The sequence below is a fragment of the Haliotis rufescens genome, unplaced genomic scaffold (genome assembly GCF_023055435.1).
Source record: "Haliotis rufescens isolate VD_foot unplaced genomic scaffold, xgHalRufe1.0.p SCAF_14, whole genome shotgun sequence".
In the NCBI taxonomy this organism is placed as follows: Eukaryota; Metazoa; Mollusca; class Gastropoda; order Lepetellida; family Haliotidae; genus Haliotis; species Haliotis rufescens.
The window spans coordinates 22,169,508-22,192,051 of NW_025963824.1; the positions used below are offsets into that span (position 1 = coordinate 22,169,508).

Sequence of the window (22,544 nt, forward strand, 5' to 3'; positions counted from 1 at the left end):
GTGTACTACGTGGGTAAGTATGGTGAGAGTGTACCACATGGAAGGTATGGTGAGAGTGTACTACGTGGGTAAGTATGGTGAGAGTGTACTACGTGGGTAAGTATGGTAAGAGTGTACTACGTGGGTAAGTATGGTGAGAGTGTACCACATGGAAGGTATGGTGAGAGTGTACTACGTGGGTAAGTATGGTGAGAGTGTACTACGTGGGTAAGTATGGTAAGAGTGTACTACGTGGGTAAGTATGGTGAGAGTGTACCACATGGAAGGTATGGTGAGAGTGTACTACGTGGGTAAGTATGGTGGGAGTGTACCACATGGAAGGTATGGTAAGAGTGTACTACGTGGGTAAGTATTGTGGGAGTGTACCACATGGAAGGTATTGTTAGAGTGTACTACGTGGGTAAGTATGGTGGGAGTGTACTACGTGGGTAAGTATTGTGGGAGTGTACCACATGGAAGGTATGGTGAGAGTGTACTACGTGGGTAAGTATGGTGGGAGTGTATCACATGGAAGGTATGGTGAGAGTGTACTACGTGGGTAAGTATGGTGAGAGTGTATCACATGGAAGGTATGGTGAGAGTGTACCACATGGAAGGTATGGTGAGAGTGTTCTACGTGGGTAAGTATGGTGAGAGTGTACTACGTGGGTAAGTATGGTGAGAGTGTATCACATGGAAGGTATGGTGAGAGTGTACCACATGGAAGGTATGGTGAGAATGTACTACGTGGGTAAGTATGGGGAGAGTGTACCACATGGAAGGTATGGTGAGAGTGTACCACATGGAAGGTATGGTGAGAATGTACTACGTGGGTAAGTATGGGGAGAGTGTACCACATGGAAGGTATGGTGAGAGTGTACTACGTGGGTAAGTATGGTGAGAGTGTACTACGTGGGTAAGTATGGGGAGAGTGTACCACATGGAAGGTATGGTGAGAGTGTACTACGTGGGTAAGTATGGTGGGAGTGTATCACATGGAAGGTATTGTGAGAGTGTACTACGTGGGTAAGTATGGTGAGAGTGTACTACGTGGGTAAGTATGGTGAGAGTGTATCACATGGAAGGTATGGTGAGAGTGTACCACATGGAAGGTATGGTGAGAGTGTACCACATGGAAGGTATGGTGAGAGTGTACCACATGGAAGGTATGGGGAGAGTGTACCACATGGAAGGTATGGTGAGAGTGTACCACATGGAAGGTATGGTGAGAGTGTACCACATGGAAGGTATGGGGAGAGTGTACCACATGGAAGGTATGGTGAGAATGTACTACGTGGGTAAGTATGGTGAGAGTGTACTACGTGGGTAAGTATGGTGAGAGTGTACTACGTGGGTAAGTATGGGGAGAGTGTACCACATGGAAGGTATGGTGAGAGTGTACTACGTGGGTAAGTATGGTGGGAGTGTATCACATGGAAGGTATGGTGAGAGTGTACTACGTGGGTAAGTATGGTGAGAGTGTACTACGTGGGTAAGTATGGTGAGAGTGTATCACATGGAAGGTATGGTGAGAGTGTACCACATGGAAGGTATGGTGAGAGTGTACCACATGGAAGGTATGGTGAGAGTGTACCACATGGAAGGTATGGTGAGAGTGTACCACATGGAAGGTATGGTGAGAGTGTACCACATGGAAGGTATGGTGAGAGTGTACCACATGGAAGGTATGGTGAGAGTGTTCTACGTGGGTAAGTATGGTGAGAGTGTATCACATGGAAGGTATGGTGAGAGTGTACCACATGGAAGGTATGGTGAGAGTGTACTATGTGGGTTAGTATGGTGAGAGTGTATCACATGGAAGGTATGGTGAGAGTGTACCACATGGAAGGTATGGTGAGAGTGTACTATGTGGGTTAGTATGGTGAGAGTGTACTACGTGGGTAAGTATGGTGAGAGTGTATCACATGGAAGGTATGGTGAGAGTGTACCACATGGAAGGTATGGTGAGAGTGTACTATGTGGGTTAGTATGGTGAGAGTGTACTACGTGGGTAAGTATGGTGAGAGTGTATCACATGGAAGGTATGGTGAGAGTGTACCACATGGAAGGTATGGTGAGAGTGTACCACATGGAAGGTATGGTGAGAGTGTACCACATGGAAGGTATGGGGAGAGTGTTCTACGTGGGTAAGTATGGTGAGAGTGTACCACATGGAAGGTATGGTGAGAGTGTACTACGTGGGTAAGTATGGTGAGAGTGTACCACATGGAAGGAATGGTGAGAGTGTACTACATGGGTAAGTATGGCGAGAGTGTACTACGTGGGTAAGTATGGTGAGAGTGTTCTACGTGGGTAAGTATGGTGAGAGTGTACTACGTGGGTAAGTATGATGGGAGTGTATCACATGGAAGGTATGGTGAGAGTGTACTACATGGGTAAGTATGGCGAGAGTGTTCTACGTGGGTATGTATGGTGAGAGTGTTCTACGTGGGTAAGTATGATGGGAGTGTATCACATGGAAGGTATGGTGAGAATGTACTACGTGGGTAAGTAAGGTGGGAGCGTACGGTGCGAGTGTATGTGGGAGCATGGGGTTGGCATGTACAGTGTGAGTGTACTCACCGGCCAGGTCTACCAACTCCTCCTCTGAAGCCTCCGTAAGGATGTCGTCCCACTCTGTGTCAATGTTGAAGTCACCATCATCGTTGCTCTTCTTTGGCTTCTCCTCCTCCTTCTTCTTGAACACTTTGCCTGTACAACAACCAGACACAGGGCAAAGTCAGCATTCATTGAAAGCAACAAATAGAAACCAACAAACATAGATAACTTCTTTGTCCTCCAAAATCTGACGCCACCATCCGCAGCATTACTGAACACCAACGTAATGGAGACAAAACGTCATGTCCTTGATTCATTGATCCTGAAAACTGTTACTACAGACAAAGAAGGTTTCATTGTTAAATCTCTAAGTCGGTGGAGATCTAACCTCTTTCAACAAAGTATGCATGACTTCTTACAAGTTAAATGACTGGCCTGTCTTTTAAGCCTAGTTTGCAATACATTGAAATGAGTGTTTTTGAAACCAAACTTAACCCCTGGCAGGGAATGGTAGCAGGTTACCTCGGGTCTCCTTCACATAGCTCTTGTTCTGCTCCCAGTCCTTCTCCTGCTTGGCCTGGTTCTCGATGAACTTGAGCAGCTTCTGGCGGTTGAAGGGTCCAGTCGGCTCCTTCGACGTCTGGTCCCTGCATCTCAGGCCAGGGGGCAGCAGGGAGTTCTGACAATAGAAGGTGATTGTAGTAGTGTCAGATGATGACAGAGGGTGATTGTAGTAGTGTCAGATGACAGAGGGTGATTGTAGTAGTGTCAGATGACAACAGATGATGATTGGAGTAGTGTCAGATGACGACAGAAGGTGATTGTAGTAGTGTCAGATGATGAAGGTGATTGTAGTAGTGTCAGATGATGACAGAGGGTGATTGTAGTAATGTCAGATGATGAGGGTGATTGTAGTAGTGTCAGATGATGACAGAGGGTGATTGTAGTAGTGTCAGATGATGAAGGTGATTGTAGTAGTGTCAGATGATGACAGAGGGTGATTGTAGTAATGTCAGATGATGACAGAGGGTGATTGTAGTAGTGTCAGATGACGACAGAGGGTGATTGTAGTAGTGTCAGATGACGACAGAGGGTGATTGTAGTAATGTCAGATGATGAAAGAAGGTGATTGTAGTAATGTCAGATGATGACAGAGGGTGATTGTAGTAGTGTCAGATGACGACAGAGGGTGATTGTAGTAGTGTCAGATAATGACAGAAGGTGATTGTAGTAATGTCAGATGATGACAGAGGGTGATTGTAGTAGTGTCAGATGACGACAGAAGGTGATTGTAGTAATGTCAGATGATGACAGAGGGTGATTGTAGTAGTGTCAGATGATGACAGAAGATCATTGTAGTAGTGTCAGATGACGACAGAGGGTGATTGTAGTAGTGTCAGATGACGACAGAGGGTGATTGTAGTAGTGTCAGATGACGACAGAGGGTGATTGAAGTAGTGTCAGATGACGACAGAAGGTGATTGTAGTAGTGTCAGATGACAACAGAAGGGGATTGTAGTAGTGTCAGATGACGACAGAAGGTGATTGTAGTAATGTCAGATGACAACAGAAGGGGATTGCAGTAGTGTCAGATGATGACAGAAGGGGATTGTAGTAGTGTCAGATGATAACAGAAGGTGATTGTAGTAATGTCAGATGATGACAGAGGGTGATTGTAGTAGTGTCAGATGATGACAGAAGGTGATTGTAGTAGTGTCAGATGATGACAGAAGGTGATTGTAGTAATGTCAGATGATGACAGAGGGTGATTGTAGTAGTGTCAGATGATGACAGAAGGTGATTGTAGTAGTGTCAGATGATGACAGAAGGTGATTGTAGTAATGTCAGATGATGACAGAAGGTGATTGTAGTAATGTCAGATGATGACAGAGGGTGATTGTAGTAGTGTCAGATGACGACAGAAGGGGATTGTAGTAGTGTCAGATGATGACAGAAGGGGATTGTAGTAGTGTCAGATGATTACAGAAGGTGATTGTAGTAGTGTCAGATGATGACAGAGGGTGATTGTAGCAGTGTCAGATGATTACAGAAGGTGATTGTAGTAGTGTCAGATGACGACAGAGGGTGATTGTAGTAGTGTCAGATGATGACAGAAGGTGATTGTAGTAATGTCAGATGATGACAGAGGGTGATTGTAGTAGTGTCAGATGATGACAGAGGGTGATTGTAGTAGTGTCAGATGATTACAGAAGGGGACTGTAGTAGTGTCAGATGATTACAGAAGGTGATTGTAGTAGTGTCAGATGATGACAGAGGGTGATTGTAGTAGTGTCAGATGATTACAGAAGGTGATTGTAGTAGTGTCAGATGACGACAGAGGGTCAATTCAGTAGAGTCATATGACGCTTGAGGTCATTGTAGTAGAGTCAGATGATGACAGGGTGATTGTAGTAATGTCAGATGAAGACAGAGAGTCATTGTAGTAGAGTCATATGACGCTGGAGGTCATTGTAGTAGTGTCAGATGACGACGGAAGGTGATTGTAGTAGTGTCGGATGACAACAGAAGGGGATTGTAGTAGTGTCAGATGACGACAGAAGGTGATTGTAGTAATGTCAGATGATGACAGAAGGTGATTGTAGTAGTGTCAGATGATGACAGAGGGTGATTGTAGTAGTGTCAGATGACGACAGAGGGTGATTGTAGTAGTGTCAGATGATGACAGAGGGTGATTGTAGTAGTGTCAGATGACGACAGAGGGTGATTGTAGTAGTGTCAGATGGCGACAGAGGGTGATTGTTGTTGTGTCAGATGACGACAGAAGGTCGATGAAGTAGTGTCAGAGGATGACAGAGGTGATTGTAGTAGTGTCATATGACGACGGAGGTCATTGTAGTAGTTGTGATAATTACCCTAGATCCATTCACTAAATTTGCTCGGCTTTGGGTTTCAATTTACATTACACTGAAAATAGCTTTTCATCCAAATTACACTTCTGGGCGAGAAAGTCTCTTTGAAAATCTTTTGAGGGGATGATATAGTGATGACACCTCTAAAGCGGAGGTACAATTGGGACATGGGACAAGACAAGTACATAGCCAGCCTTGGTGACAGGAACAAGACACTCACATCGGGGTCAAAGTCTCCGTTGAGTTCCTCCAACTCCTCGGTTGTGAGCTGAGTCAGGAGATCGTCGAGGTCCTCCAACTCGATGTCCGGGACTTCCTTGTCCTTGTCCTTGTGCAGAATAGCCGACATCGCAGAGGTCAGGTCTGCAACATACAACACATCATGTTATACATATTTATACATTGCTAATTCCACACAATACATGCCAATAGGAAATACAATTATGTAGAATAATGATGCCAATACAACTGTGGTTTGATTCTGATCATTAGAATCATGGACCAACCTGTGTCTTAAGTCTAGACCACCCACCATCAGGGTGGTCTGTGTCTGGACCATCCACCATCAGGGTGGCCTGTGTCTGGACCACCCACCATCAGGGTGGTCTGTGTCTGGACCATCCACCATCAGGGTGGCCTGTGTCTGGACCATCCACCATCAGGGTGGTCTGTGTCTAGACCATCCACCATCAGGGTGGCCTGTGTCTGGACCATCCACCATCAGGCTGGCCTGTGTCTGGACCATCCACCATCAGGCTGGCCTGTGTCTGGACCATCCACCATCAGGGTGGCCTGTGTCTGGACCATCCACCATCAGGGTGGCCTGTGTCTGGACCATCCACCATCAGGGTGGCCTGTGTCTAGACCATCCATCATCAGGGTGACCTGTGTCTGGACCATCCACCATCAGGGTGGCCTGTGTCTGGACCATCCACCATCAGGCTGGCCTGTGTCTGGACCATCCACCATCAGGGTGGTCTGTGTCTGGACCATCCACCATCAGGGTGGCCTGTGTCCGGACCATCCACCATCAGGGTGGTCTGTGTCCGGACCATCCACCATCAGGGTGGTCTGTGTCTGGACCATCCACCATCAGGGTGGTCTGTGTCTGGACCATCCACCATCAGGCTGGCCTGTGTCTGGACCATCCACCATCAGGGTGGCCTGTGTCTGGACCATCCACCATCAGGATGGCCTGTGTCTGGACCATCCACCATCAGGGTGGTCTGTGTCTGGACCATCCACCATCAGGCTGGCCTGTGTCTGGACCATCCACCATCAGGGTGGTCTGTGTCTGGACCATCCACCATCAGGGTGGTCTGTGTCTGGACCATCCACCATCAGGGTGGTCTGTGTCTGGACCATCCACCATCAGGGTGGTCTGTGTCTGGACCATCCACTATCAGGCTGGCCCATCCACCATCAGGCTGGCCTGTGTCTGGACCATCCACCATCAGGCTGGCCTGTGTCTAGACCATCCACCATCAGGCTGGCCTGTGTCTGGACCATCCACCATCAGGCTGGCCTGTGTCTGGACCATCCACCATCAGGCTGGCCTGTGTCTGGACCATCCACCATCAGGCTGGCCTGTGTCTGGACCATCCACCATCAGGCTGGCCTGTGTCTGGACCATCCACCATCAGGCTGGCCTGTGTCTGGACCATCCGCCATCAGGCTGGCCTGTGTCTGGACCATCCGCCATCAGGCTGGCCTGTGTCTGGACCATCCGCCATCAGGCTGGCCTGTGTCTGGACCATCCACCATCAGGCTGGCCTGTGTCTGGACCATCCGCCATCAGGCTGGCCTGTGTCTGGACCATCCGCCATCAGGCTGGCCTGTGTCTGGACCATCCACCATCAGGCTGGCCTGTGTCTGGACCATCCACCATCAGGCTGGCCTGTGTCTGGACCATCCACCATCAGGGTGGCCTGTGTCTGGACCATCCACCATCAGGCTGGCCTGTGTCTGGACCATCCACCATCAGGATGGCCTGTGTCTAGACCATCCACCATTAGGACACAATGACACAAGATTGTGTGAGTCACAGAGGCTGACGATCTACATGATCTAGTCTGATGTTGGGTTACTGGGATCTTCCAATATCTAAATGTATTTCTGTGTAAACTTGCAAGGGAACACATGCCACATCACCTACAGCCACTGATGATGGGGGTGTAGGATTGGGCATACCATGGTGACTGGGACTGTTCTTCATACCTACCATTGCAGACCTCATTGTCCCTTGGCATGTTTAGAGAGGGTAGGAATGGAGTGTTTTCAGGGCAGGGCATGTTTAGAGAGGGTAGGATGAAGTGTTTTCAGGGCAGGGCATGTTTAGAGAGGGTAGGAATGGAGTGTTTTCAGGGCAGGGCATGTTTAGAGAGGGGAGGATGGAGTGTTTTCAGGGCAGGGCATGTTTAGAGAGGTTAGGAATGGAGTGTTTTCAGGGCAGGGCATGTTTAGAGAGGGTAGCGTGAAGTGTTTTCAGGGCAGGGCATGTTTAGAGAGGGTAGGAATTGAGTGTTTTCAGGGCAGGGCATGTTTAGAGAGGGTAGCGTGAAGTGTTTTCAGGGCAGGGCATGTTTAGAGAGGGTAGGAATGGAGTGTTTTAAGGGCAGGGTACTAGTCGGGACGTTTAGGTGTGCCCACAAGAGGAACGTTTTTTTTAGGAAATTTTAAATTCTGTTGATTAATTGGTTACCCATGTTCATATTTTCACATGTTTTTGAACAGTCCATCACTGGCTTCACATAATAAAAGTTGTCACAAGGCATATATACATTTATAAAAATGTGATTTTGTGCTTTTTAGCATGTTATTGTCAAAGCATTGAGAATGTATTTTAACCGTGTGATCATGTTTTTAAGCTTGCCAATAGGCACTTTTATAAGGAATTTTGAACCGTGAAGAGTGTTTCTACATTTCCTATGTTAAAGCAAATAGAGTTTGAGCGAGTAGTTTAATGCTGTAATTAGTGATATGAGCGAGTAGTTTAATGCTGTAATTAGTGATATGAATGATGAAACACAATCCTAGAAAACAGTGGACCAGCCCTAAAGAACATTCTATGATGACTAAGACAACCATACTGACTGACAGTACCTGACAAGGTTCACTAAGTTCATCACGGAACACAAGTACCTGCTGCTGAAGACAGTACGAGGTAACTGCCTCTCACCATGTCACTCACTCAAACATGTCACATAATGATGAGAGTATAAAAATTGTTGTGAACACTGTCGTCAAAATATTACATAAAACTCTCCACCCCTCTCTGTGCCAGTCTGCAGTAATCCAATCCCTAATACAATCTAAACGATTCCAAGGACAAATGGCAATACTGGCCATGATGATGAGACACAGGAAAATATCCAAACTTACCGGCCATTTTGAAAGTTTGCTTGTTTATCTGTGTTGATGTATAATTCTATAAGCCAGGGGAGAGGTAAATCCACCAGAGTAATGGAAACACGACAAGAGTTTGGTGCGCTACCTATGATGTAAAGAATAAGCCACACACTGCCGGTGCAGTTGGGCTGAGTATTGAGGCTCCCCACCCGTGGGGGAGCACAGCGTAACTTACACAATTACATTCTAGGGTTACAAATCTATTTCCACTACCATAGACCCATGAAATAAAAGGTATCATGTTTTAATGTTTAACATGTGATAAAAACATAGATATGAACATAAACCGTTGGGATGACCACTTTGACTGTAAGCATCATTAATACCATAGTTACTTGCAATTAACTCTCCATCTCATTTACTTTGAAAAAGCCTTACAATTCTTAGATCAGATCAGGGGTTTTGACCAAAGAATCAAGAAAAATTCGTTCAAAGTGTTGACAGTATTTGTGTTTAAATATTTTAAGTACATGTACACAAGTGTTGTGGTCCATTGACATGAATAAGCACTGGGCATGAGTTGCATCCACATTGTCTATTATTCAAACAAAGTGAAAAAAACACCTGATTTTCTCATAGGACTACTAGGGGTGAAACAATACACCGTTGCATTGAGAGTTTTCATGCCACGATACGATACACAATACGCCTTTTCAGTATTGATACATGACAATACACTTGCTTAAGTAAATAACTTCCTCATTGAATGACCTGGAGCAATTTTGTCAGTGAGATATTGCAAAATGTGCTGAAATTAAGTGTTTCAAGTTCAGTAGAGAAAATAGCTGCTTTCCTTTTGAACCTGCTCGGATATATTTATAGTCAATCCTTGTGATTTGATGTAAATATGCATATCGCAATATGTATCGTATCGTGACCTATGTATCGCAATATGTATCGTATCGTGACCTATGTATCGCACTATGTATCGTATCATGACCTTCCTGTATTGTATTCATTGCCATGACAGATTAACTCGTCATATGAACAAATCAGGTGTTGTTTAATTCTTTTGAGTAGTAAACATGCTGTAGCAAGAACATGAAGAATGAAAACAACCATCCCAACACATCCAATGACGTCCACAGAGCTACGGATAAGCTGCGTATTTGCGTAAAATACACCCCAAAACTAATCAAAACCCAATTACTTTCAATGAACTTGCGTAGAGAAACACATGAAAAAAATGAAAAACTCAATTGTTTGAAAACAGCACACGTAAATACCCAATGAAGCTTTTTCAGCATGTGGAGCTAATTTCCGTAACTTAGTTACGTGCTAATTTACTTTCTTACTCATTTAGGGATAAAAACCAATAGAGTGATGAATAGATAAGTGAAAAATCCAATGAAAAATGTAATCATGGTAATAACCCAATTAAAATAGAAACCTTCAAGTAAAAACTCAATTGCTCAAAAAGTTAGCTGGAGCTCTGCGTCCATCAAAAAGGGAAGGTTTTGTGACACGTCCACAAACCAATTACCAGCTGTTTGATTGTTTGTTGTTTAAAGCCACACTCAGCAAATGTTCCAGCTATATGATGGCGGTCTGTAAATTATCGAGTCTGGACCAGACAATCCAGTGATTGATATCATGAGCATCAATCCAAGCAATTGGAATACGATGACATGCATCAACCAAGTCAGCGAGCCTGACCACCCGATCCCATTAGTTGCCTCTTAGGACAAATATAGTCACCTTTTACGGCACGCATGGGTTGCTGAAGACCTATTCTCTACCTGGGTCTTCAAGGGTCCAATAACGAGCTGGCCAACATTGTAGCAATGTGAGAATTAAGTCCACATCTTAAGAGTGATGATTAAGCAGATGACCAGGGTGAGATATTATTGTTTGTTTTCACTAGAGCACATAACTGATCTGCTACAGAGTTGCCATCTACCCAATGGTGAAAGTGGCAGTCCGTAAGAAATATCCCTAGTCCTGCTACAGAGTTGCCATCTACCCAATGGTGAAAGTGGCAGTCCGTAAGAAATATCCCTAGTCCTGCTACAGAGTTGCCATCTACCCAATGGTGAAAGTGGCAGTCCATAAGAAATATCCCTAGTCCTGCTACAGAGTTGCCATCTACCCAATGGTGAAAGTGACAGTCCATAAGAAATATCCCTAGTCCTGCTATAGAGTTGCCATCTACCCAATGGTGAAAGTGGCAGTCCGTAAGAAATGTCCCTAGTCCTGCTACAGAGTTGCCATCTACCCAATGGTGAAAGTGGCAGTCCATAAGAAATATCCCTAGTCCTGCTATAGAGTTGCCATCTACCCAATGGTGAAAGTGGCAGTCCGTAAGAAATGTCCCTAGTCCTGCTATAGAGTTGCCATCTACCCATTGGTGAAAGTGGTTAATTTTACTAGTCTCAGACCAGTGGACTTGTTACTTTTGAAGCCGGTCATGACCTGTCTGTGTTGTTCTTGGATTACATTATACGCCCCTTATTTACATTGTACGTTTTTATGCCATTTTCAACTGCGTACTTATCAGAAAAGGGAAAAAAAACCAAAACATTTCAAATTGTCCGTCCTCTTAATTAAATATCACCCTCCCCCATGGAGAGCCTCAAAACTGCCAAACCATCTATATTTACCTAGGAATCAGTCATATGTACTCATTACTCATTAACCTCATTATAAGGTCACAACTAAAATAAACCCATGTCCTCCCATCACCACCCTCAACAGACATTGAGGCAGCAGTCTCCTTCCTCATTGCTACTCATGTTCCTAAATCCCTGGTAAGGAAAATCTTAACATCAAATTATCAATTTAGTTCCCATTTTTCCCACTATAGTGAGGAGGCTGAGAATACAACTATGGAGTAGGACATCTCAAAACCATATGTTTAGGTTTAATGTTATAAACAAGGTGCTCCCTCTCGTCAGTAGTGATGGTTGGGGGGCTCCTGAGGGGGGGATGACTGATGAGAAACATCACCATGTTGTCACAGAGTCTTGCAACAAAAGTGAGCGAGTGAGTGAGTTGGGTTTAACGCCGCTTTTAACAGTATTCCAGTTATATCACAGCGTGTCAGCTTAATGTGGGAGGAAAGCCCGAAGTGATGCAGGTCTCAGACGCTTACCACTTCAGTGAAACCCACGAGCACGTGTACGGTGCTGACAAACCTAGAAAAATAATCGGGGGAAACCGGGATTCAAACCCACAATCATAGGTTTCTGGCGTGCCCAAGGGACGCAACTCTGCACGTCGAATCGTGGCGCCTTAGACGACTGGGCCACCAGTGCCCCCTTGCAACAAAAGACAAAACAGAGATCGATATAAAGCATGAAAGTCAAGCGGTCCCTGGCATAACCCTGATTTTAACTGCTGAAAACTCAGAGGGTTTCTAGATTCAAATATGATAGGAGCAAACATCAAGGATCCTAGGAACCCCTTAATTTAAAACCATAACGTACCTTGGAGGCAAATGATAATTTATGACATAGCCTGTTACAGTTTGAGATGTTAGGGTTGTTTCTGGGTTAGAATTCTAATTTAAATAATATCATTCATTACCAGGGTTACATTTTTTCCTCTTTCCTCAGTATCAAAAACAAGGAACATAACATATAGCGACAACACAAGATGTTGTTGTGTTCTGGCACAAGTTACATTGCTTAGGACGCCGAGATGATGAAAACAAATCACCAATTCACAACAAGAGCATGACAACAAGCTTTACCTCTGAGAACCTTTTATAAGTTTAGTTAAATACTATCATGACCATATAGACACTATAGAAAATCATCAAATTTTGACATTTTACTTTACTTTTACAAAATTGAATCTGAATGCACAATAAATAGGTAAGGATTTGACAAAAAAGATTCCTGCTGTCATAGTTTATGGCTAATTGGAATCGAACAAGATTTAAACTAGAAATTTGAAAGTCATTACAGATTGAGTGGCACATCTGTGCAAAGCCCCAAATTATTTTTGGCAGTTCTTGCCAAGATAGCATCATGCATAGAAGTCTGCGGAGAAACCTGAGCTCGGGCACAGATCACTCAGAAAGCTCTGGTAACGGCTGATGATGATCTCACATCAGCTGCACTTGCTTCAACACCAAGGACAGTTTGGAGTTCTGAAGGTTTAAATATTGACGGAGGGGATTCACGTTTGGATACATCAAAATGCTGATGGATCTGACATTGCTGGGGACGCCTCTCAGGTTGGTCAATGTTGTGTTTGTAATGACTAGAAGCCTTGTGTGATAAGATGTCATGCAGCACTCTCCTCACTGGGCTGGGTGCTGTGATGTAAAACTGTGCAGCAGCAGGTACGAGCAACCACCACCTCTGGGGACACACATCCACTCCTCAACTGTTGTCCAGCAGTGTCAGTACATGAGGGCGTGATTGGGCGAAGGGGTATGTAACTACTGCAGTTACATCACAGCGGGATCGATCCTGGCCCCGGCAAATCACACCGTATCACGTCATCACAGAATCAGCAAGTCACAGTCGACATGTGTCTCCTGTTGAGTCACCTCAACCATGTCCATCTCAGATATGAGCAAAATGAAGACACATGACCAATAGTCACAACTCATAACTGTTTTAAGTAACTGTCTTTGGTATTTCTTGCCGAAAAGATCAGAGTACCGTATATCGCTGTGTATAAGGCAACCCCACGTATAAGACGACCCCCCTGTACACGCCTTAAAAATCAACCCAAAATCCTACCGTGTCAGCTGGTTTGACAATCTGCATCGAGGAGAGGGTCATTTCAACTTTATTTGCAGAAATTATTAAACTTTATTCAAGGAAAAGAGATACAAATAATGTTTATGTATGGAAATAGTTATTGGAACAGTTATTTAGGACGAAATGCGAAGTTTTATTGTCAAATGCTGGGCTGGCTATCGGACGCCGGTTGACATCGCCAGTGGGAAAAAAATGTGAGATCTTCGACTCCGTGTATAAGACGACCCCCCTTCTTAGCCCCCTCATTTTAGGTACGAACTCGCCTTATACACAGCGATATACGGTAGGTAAAAAAATAATTGATTCTTGATTATCCTTATAACATGTATAATTATGGAGTTACTGTTGTTTTACAAAGGGTAATACTAGAGCCTTGACCATGCTTTGGCTTGTGAATAATCTTGTTAATGGAGTCTGGTACAGACAAACCACTACTCAAGTGAACCAGTCTATGTTATAGGGGTAGTGGCTCTCAGTATGGCCACACACTGTAACCACTTGATTTTATTTCATTATAGCTCAGCCAGCATGAGGTACAGTGGCCTATTCTACACCAGTCTATACACTGAACTCTATGACTATGAGGAGTTATCATGCCCAGCATGTACAGATAGTAGTGCTGTTTAACATGTCCAACAGGAGCAGATAGGTGTGTCCCTGTCTTCACCTTTATCCATTTCACAACAAGACATTTACCAATAGCTTCAGGAAAAAAAGACTTGATTTCTGGTGTCGAAGGAACCTGTTTTAACGATGTTAGGTGTGCCATTACAGTTTAAACCCCGTTGGAACCCCAACACAAGGAATACAGGTGTTCATGATATACAAACTGCTGTACACACAAATGTAGAAGCTTCACAACACCGCACTACTTTTAATGTGCCTTCTTCCATCGAGACAAACTCCACTGATTCATCGTGATTATCAAATCATAACCATGATAAATCAAATGTAAAATACCATAATATCTACCAACGACGAACAAGTTATAACCATTACTAAGGACAAGACAACTGACCCTCCTTGAATTCCTCCATTGCGTCGAGTATACCAGTGTCGCGTCCGAGCGTCCACACAGGTGGACAGTGGTGGGAGAGACTGAAGGCCACGCTCACCGGAATGTCCCATGTTTACTCTTAATTACAAAGGCCATTGATGAGGGAACTGAGTGACCCTTTTACACTCAACAATACAAAGTGAAATTTCCCACAATGAGCCTATTCTTAAACCAAATTGGGTGATTGTAAGGATAATATCATTTGAGCTGATTAAGTTATTTTCTCACGAGTCACATATATAACTAATGAAACAGGGAAATGTATTCTAATCAGAGAAATGTATTGCAATGTGGACATGTCAGTGTAAGTAATTTCTTTCAAAGTAGGTGGATGTGATATAGCATAAGTTGCCAATGGTTATACTGTTATATGCATGTTAATAATAATACGCAGAAAAGTAAACAACTGGCATGTAAGATTTGATAAGTATTTAATTTATACAACCTTTATATTTCTTTTCAGACTTTGGTACAATGAATATTATTATCCTTGGGAGGCAATATTTTTTTCTCTGTGCCTGTTCTATACATTTGTAAGAAGTGGACGCACATTTCTGCGCCATGTAAAACCCTACATATAAATTATAGTATGTATGAAACTATCCCTCATCATGATGCTATACTTCTTGTGAAATACTGAAGGTAGACCAACATATATAGTCTCTGAAATAAAGTTCTCTAGACAAGCTAGAAGGTTAAATATCAATAATTCTATACACACAATGAGGGAACCTTCGAGTACAAAGGATTCCTCCAGTCTCCTGATGTCAGACCAAGAACTGAGGATCAGGGAAGAGCACTGGCTGCGTAGAGCTGAGAAGGGGTCAGAGCGGAATTTTCAAGGGTGTTCACTGTTTTATTAAACATATATCCGATATACTCTCTGGTTCTGTAAGAAGGGATACATAGAAGGCTGCTGAATGGCATTAGCATCACAAATATTGGGATCATGATCATGACTCCTTATCTGTTCTGAAGGGGGACATAGGTGTATGGTCGACAGAACCAAATAATATATATATCATGAAAACAGTAATATCTTGTATAAATGCTGTAATATAATATGTCTGTTTAAAAAGGTTATTAATACCTATGCCGTTTACATAACACGACATATCGCAACATCATCAACAATGACAGACCATATGCCCACATTGTGTGAACTATTTATGCCAGAATCATGACTTGCATCACTACGGATACAATCAGGACATTTAATTGAATATTTTCAACACAAAGTACATCAAATACACAGTTTCATTAATTCAGGGGAAGCCCATTGTTCCCCCTACCATCTCACAAAGACAAAAAAACAGCAGCAAGTTTCTTTGCTATCACTGACTATGTGAACCCTTAAAAACAATTGTCAATCCTTACCAGCTGAGAAATCCTGGTATTGTAGTAGTGATCTACCCACGTCCACTAGCTGACTGACCACCTGGGCCGAGGCCACCCACTATTTACATAAGGTAGGTAACATGGGGCGGCTGATTCAACATTACATAACACCATGCTGTGTGCAGACTCCCAGGAGAGTGGGGCACAGGGCTGCTCTCTCACTGGTCTCACAGTATGTCTGTAATGTTAGTCTGGACATGCTCTGTTACATCCCCTCAATGAATAGGAGTAATTACTGGATGTGTGGATGCCCAAACTTTACACCAATGCCTTTACATCAACCTTGTTTAGTCAACCAACATGCTTTTTAACATTTCTTGGTGTGCTGATCTTATCACGCTTATTGCAGAACTTCCTGGTTTGTGCACTTTGTGGTCATGGTGGTTGGGAAAATGTAAACATAAAAAGACAATTCAGATGTTTTCTTTTGTTCTTTAAAGACTTACTAGAATCTGTTCCCATGGGAGCAGCGTTAGTTCTGAAAGCTTGTCTTGTCTGTCTTAAAATTTAACTTATTGTAAGAAAATGTTTTTGTGGTGAACATAACATAAGTGGAATAATATTTGTTGTACTTTTCAGATTTATTTTATTCCTACCGTTCATTATCTTAGGGGTGTTAGGATTAGTATACCAAGCTTCATCCTGTGCCACATATCACTGTGACTGAACTTGACTTGTTGTCAGGGTATTAGCAGCTGCACTTGAAGCTGCTTGGTTCTAAGCAGTTTCTATTGGGGGTTACAGGGTTAATTAACTGGCACATTCCAGGCTGAATCTCCCTGTGTGTGATGAGACAACACACTGGCCACCAGGCCCCTCCCAGGCTTGTGTTTGCAGGGACCACAACACACACCTACTTTCAACACCCTCGTGCCCCACAGGCTGGTGTCTGCACACATCTCTGTCATCATAACATGTCATCACTGTAGCCTGCACTCTTACAGCCACACATTCTTATTGACATCCTCGTGTTTCTTGCACTGCCAAAAAAGCTTTCGTGTTAGGATATTCAATTGTAACAAATCTAACATCAGATATCGGGGCTTTACCTTGACTCACACAAGTGGGGTCCAAGATACCCCCAATACTACATTCTAAGGGTCCTCTCAGGCAATATGACGGTCCTGTATACCCGGTAGTAATGAAATGGTGTAGTGTACGGTAAGTTTTGTTAATTACTTTAGAGCCTTGAATGAATCAATGAAAATGATCATGTTGACAGTCAGGTCAATGGATGAAATGGCAGATACCCATAACTGCCCCTGATGTGATGTAGGTCCAATGAAGAACACTTGTGATTCATCTTCCAACTGTCACCAAGGCTAGATAATAAGCAGTAATATAGAAATCTAAATTTGAGCTAGCCCCCTTCCTTTTCACCCATAATTGATAATACCCAAAATAATTGTGAGCGAGTGAGTGAGTATGGTTTTACGCCGCTTTTAGCAATATTCCAGCAATATCACGGCGGGGGACACCAGAAAGTAGCTTCACATATTGTACCCATGTCGGGAATCGAACCCGGGTCTTCGGCGTGATGAGCCAACGCTTTAACCACTAGGCTACCAGACCGCCCCCAAAATCATTGTGAGCCTATACTGTGCATTAATCACATGTTCATCATTTTCCACGTGTTTGTCACACTTATCTGTGACCATGGGTATCACAGAATAAACATCTCACAAGATACCATATTTAAGTCTAACTTTCAGGCCCTGGGAACTTATAATAAGCCTGTCATATTGATTTTAACCATGCCTTTGCACTAAAAAACACAAGGAATTTCTAACCATGAACATTGTCTAAAAATATCCTAATTTTCATTACCCAGAGACCATATAAAAAATACCCAATGTCCAAGTTCCTGCAGTTTGCCAACTGGATGACCTTTAAACATGCCCAAGGTCTACTGACTGAGACTGCAACTTGGACAAGCATGATGGGAATAAGCATGATACCGAGAAGATGTGTGACATGAATACATCATCCAAGGCATGATCATGTTTTAGTTACGTTTGGCAATGATATACAGTTATATACAGGGGATATACACAAGTTCGATTTTTTTTAGTTAAAATGATGAACATGTCTTAATGACTTTTGTCTCTTCCAAAATCTCTGGACATATATCTGTGTATGTTATCATCCAAAACCAAAATGGGACTAATAAATTCCAGGAGGAATTTATCATACATATATTGTCACTTCATTTGTTGAACGTTTCTGTCAGCTCATAAGATGCAGTGCCAGAAACTAACAGTTTGAGCCCACTAGTCCTTGTGATGATATAGCAAAACCCTTAACAACCTAGGCACATTTCTACTGGTCCTTGTAATGATATAGCAAAACCCTTAACAACCTGGGCACATTTCTACTGGTCCTTGTAATGATATAGCAAAACCCTTAACAACCTAGGCACATTTCTACTGGTCCTTGTAATGATATAGCAAAACCCTTAACAACCTGGGCACATTTCTACTGGTCCTTGTAATGATATAGCAAAACCCTTAACAACCTAGGCACATTTCTACTGGTCCTTGTAATGATATAGCAAAACCCTTAACAACCTGGGCACATTTCTACTAGTCCTTGTGATGATACAGCAAAACCCTTAACAACCTAGGCACATTTCTACTGGTCCTTGTAATGATACAGCAAAACCCTTAACAACCTGGGCACATTTCTACTAGTCCTTGTAATGATATAGCAAAACCCTTAACAACCTGGGCACATTTCTACTAGTCCTTGTAATGATATAGCAAAACCCTTAACAACCTGGGCACATTTCTACTGGTCCTTGTGATGATATAGCAAAACCCTTAACAACCTGGGCACATTTCTACTAGTCCTTGTAATGATATAGCAAAACCCTTAACAACCTGGGCACATTTCTACTAGTCCTTGTAATGATATAGCAAAACCCTTAACAACCTGGGCACATTTCTACTAGTCCTTGTAATGATATAGCAAAACCCTTAACAACCTGGGCACATTTCTACTAGTCCTTGTAATGATATAGCAAAACCCTTAACAACCTGGGCACATTTCTACTAGTCCTTGTAATGATATAGCAAAACCCTTAACAACCTGGGCACATTTCTACTAGTCCTTGTAATGATATAGCAAAACCCTTAACAACCTGGGCACATTTCTACTAGTCCTTGTAATGATATAGCAAAACCCTTAACAACCTGGGCACATTTCTACTAGTCCTTGTAATGATATAGCAAAACCCTTAACAACCTGGGCACATTTCTACTAGTCCTTGTAATGATATAGCAAAACCCTTAACAACATGGGCACATTTCTACTAGTCCTTGTAATGATATAGCAAAACCCTTAACAACCTGGGCACATTTCTACTAGTCCTTGTAATGATATAGCAAAACCCTTAACAACATGGGCACATTTCTACTAGTCCTTGTAATGATATAGCAAAACCCTTAACAACATGGGCACATTTCTACTAGTCCTTGTAATGATATAGCAAAACCCTTAACAACATGGGCACATTTCTACTAGTCCTTGTAATGATATAGCAAAACCCTTAACAACATGGGCACATTTCTACTAGTCCTTGTAATGATATAGCAAAACCCTTAACAACATGGGCACATTTCTACTGGTCCTTGTAATGATATAGCAAAACCCTTAACAACCTGGGCACATTTCTACTGGTCCTTGTAATGATATAGCAAAACCCTTAACAACCTGGGCACATTTCTACTGGTCCTTGTGATGATATAGCAAAACCCTTAACAACCTGGGCACATTTCTACTAGTCCTTGTAATGATATAGCAAAACCCTTAACAACCTGGGCACATTTCTACTGGTCCTTGTGATGATATAGCAAAACCCTTAACAACCTGGGCACATTTCTACTAGTCCTTGTAATGATATAGCAAAACCCTTAACAACCTGGGCACATTTCTACTGGTCCTTGTGATGATATAGCAAAACCCTTAACAACATGGGCACATTTCTACTAGTCCTTGTAATGATATAGCAAAACCCTTAACAACCTGGGCACATTTCTACTGGTCCTTGTGATGATATAGCAAAACCCTTAACAACCTGGGCACATTTCTACTGGTCCTTGTGATGATATAGCAAAACCCTTAACAACCTGGGCATATTTCTACTGGTCCTTGTGATGATATAGCAAACGATTAACAACCTGGGCACATTTCTACTGGTCCTTGTGATGATATAGCAAAACCCTTAACAACCTGGGCATATTTCTACTGGTCCTTGTGATGATATAGCAAAACCCTTAACAACCTGGGCACATTTCTACTAGTCCTTAGGTTACCATAACTATGGGGCTGTTTGGTAAGGACTAGAGGATGTGCCAATTTCTAACATGTGTCTAATGCTGAGATGCCCTAAGTGCTTGAAAAGAAGCACACCTATGCACCACCATTTAAGTCCAATAACTTAGAATACGCTGCTAAACCCCATTTAACCTCACCTCATCATACAAGGGAAATAAAGAAGACATATTTCTTCTTTCTACATGATATATGTCCTTGAACTACAATAGTCTGTTCCTGCTGCAGCTACTGAGCTAGTCATGCTATTCCTAGCCAATCAATTACTCTGCAATATTATTTTGAAGACACAAATCCATGATGTGAAGAATGAAATCCAGATGTCGTGGAGCCATGGTGGACATAAATCAGAGCAATTCCACATCCTTAATTGAACCCGTGTGATGATGATAATATAGCAATGACCTGCAGTCTTCATGTAACAGGTGTGTTATTACTGAAGATGAAACAACATATGTTGATATCCCAGGTTGTCATGGTAACTGTTAATATCTTACATTACTGACATGCATGAGAATCTTCCAGGAATAATTGGTTCCACGCTGACGTACAGGAAGAAGAATGTTCATGATATATGTACCGACTGCACACGTATGTGCATGTCTGATGTCAGTAGGCTGTCTTTACATCAGCAGGCTGTGCCTGGGGAGGGTGGGCTGTACAACACCACCCATGGTTCTACTAACGTTTTTAAATTGCTGATCTTACAGATCCTGAAACAAATATATATCTAATACAGTCTATGCAAGCCTATAAAAGTTGGTAAGACTACAATACTGCAGTTCAGTCTCTGGGCTCCTCTTCATTATATTTTATTAAGATAATTTAACATCTGCTTTTTTCTGTAAAATATATTTTCAATTCCGAGGCTATAATGTTAGCCTAACACATGGTCCTAACCGACTGGCAGCAAATTAAAATACTGGTACTGGCAAATTTATTCCCTGTCCATTTTCAAAATTTCATTTCAGAAAAAAACCCACTAAATAGGCACTATTAGGCCTTTCCTTCATCATTCTTATCAATACTAAATACTTTCTGTGCTTTAGCAAACAAGAGAGAATCGACTGTCAACTGCTTGATAACCTTGTCATTTCTAAGTATGTATGATAGTCTCAATTAAGTTTGCCTTTAAACAACCGAAACAATTCAAGAGTACATCAGCCAAGGGCAAAAACCCTCAGTATGAAATGAGAGACGACTAACTTACAGATTGATACAGGGAAACGTGAGAAATACACCATCGTTTGTAAGGAAAAACAAACACTGAGAGGTCTGTGCTAATATTAATATTTTACATGGTGTAATGCTATGAAAATGCAGAGTTTTCTGTTCTCAGTTCAATAACAATGGTGCAGGTCTAAACATCGGAATTTCCTGGTCCAAGTTCTCTTTTACGACTCAGAAATCAACAATAACTGGAAAACAGTAACTGTGATCAGTCTTTGGCAAGTTTGGGGGTGAGACCTGGCAGAGTTTCAGGGTCGCTGACAAGCAGTAGCCATGTCTAACCCTGATTGTGTGTCAAGTTGAGCAACATTCCTCATGATCAGACAGATAGTTGTAAACTGTTTCCTTAGAACAGAGTCCGGAACCTGTCTCGGTTCGGTCTCATATTACAGGTTGGTTGGTTGGTTTGTTGTTTAACGCGGCACTGGGCAATATTCCAGCTATATACAGGACTTCCTAGCTTCCAAGCAGCTAAAACTCCAAAATTATACTTAAAAAACAACCATTTACCCTCACAGATTTAGTTAAATTCATTTTTTGTTAACTCTAATCCAAATGAAAAAAACCAAAACAAAATAATTCCCAAACTGTCATCATAAACAGTCATCATTGGAGAAGACATATAATTATGCAAACAAAATTGCAGTCTTCAAGGAAAGCTGGTCTTACACCTGACATGCTACAGAGAGCTACACAATATGCTGACTTGAAGATCTCGGGAGTTCAAACATGTCAAACTGTGTACTTTATTGCAATAGTATCTAACCTAGAAACCTGTTCAATCTTCATTTTCAAACACTAAGATGAATATAACAAGTGCCCCTGAAGTGGTAACTAGCAAATGCACTGCAGCAAATGTAAATATTACCATATTGGAACTAAAATTTTCTAAGTTCTTGTTAATAATGTTAAACAGTAACTAATGTTATTGCTTTTTGGGGGTGACTTGTATATCACTGATAACCGGCTTTAAAGTAGCTTTAATACTTAATTCTA

At 42.5% G+C, this 22,544-nt stretch overlaps 2 protein-coding genes across 6 annotated transcripts in view; one reads left to right on the plus strand and one right to left on the minus strand.

Moving 5' to 3' along the window:
• Positions 1-22,544, minus strand: part of LOC124115123 (tropomodulin-like) — a 42,469-nt gene that overhangs the window by 13,343 nt on the left and 6,582 nt on the right. For 3 of the 5 annotated variants that reach the window (XM_046475950.2, XM_046475948.2, XM_048395156.1), the window contains exons 2-4: positions 5,629-5,771; positions 3,061-3,217; positions 2,563-2,691 (exon numbers count right to left, since the gene is read on the minus strand). In XM_046475950.2, coding sequence (XP_046331906.1) covers positions 2,563-2,691; positions 3,061-3,217; positions 5,629-5,757 — 415 coding nt within the window. In that variant the 5' untranslated portion in view covers positions 5,758-5,771. Of the gene's footprint in view, positions 1-2,562; positions 2,692-3,060; positions 3,218-5,628; positions 5,772-8,789; positions 8,943-15,965; positions 16,113-22,544 lie in introns of those variants that run through there. The other 2 variants (XM_046475951.2, XM_046475949.2) reach the window with 2 other exon arrangements.
• LOC124115121 (dynein axonemal heavy chain 6-like) overlaps positions 12,843-22,544 on the plus strand; it is a 98,237-nt gene continuing 88,535 nt past the window's right edge. The window contains exon 1 of the mRNA XM_046475943.2: positions 12,843-12,996. The gene's annotated coding sequence lies outside the window, so the exon portion shown is untranslated. The remainder of the gene's footprint in view (positions 12,997-22,544) is intronic.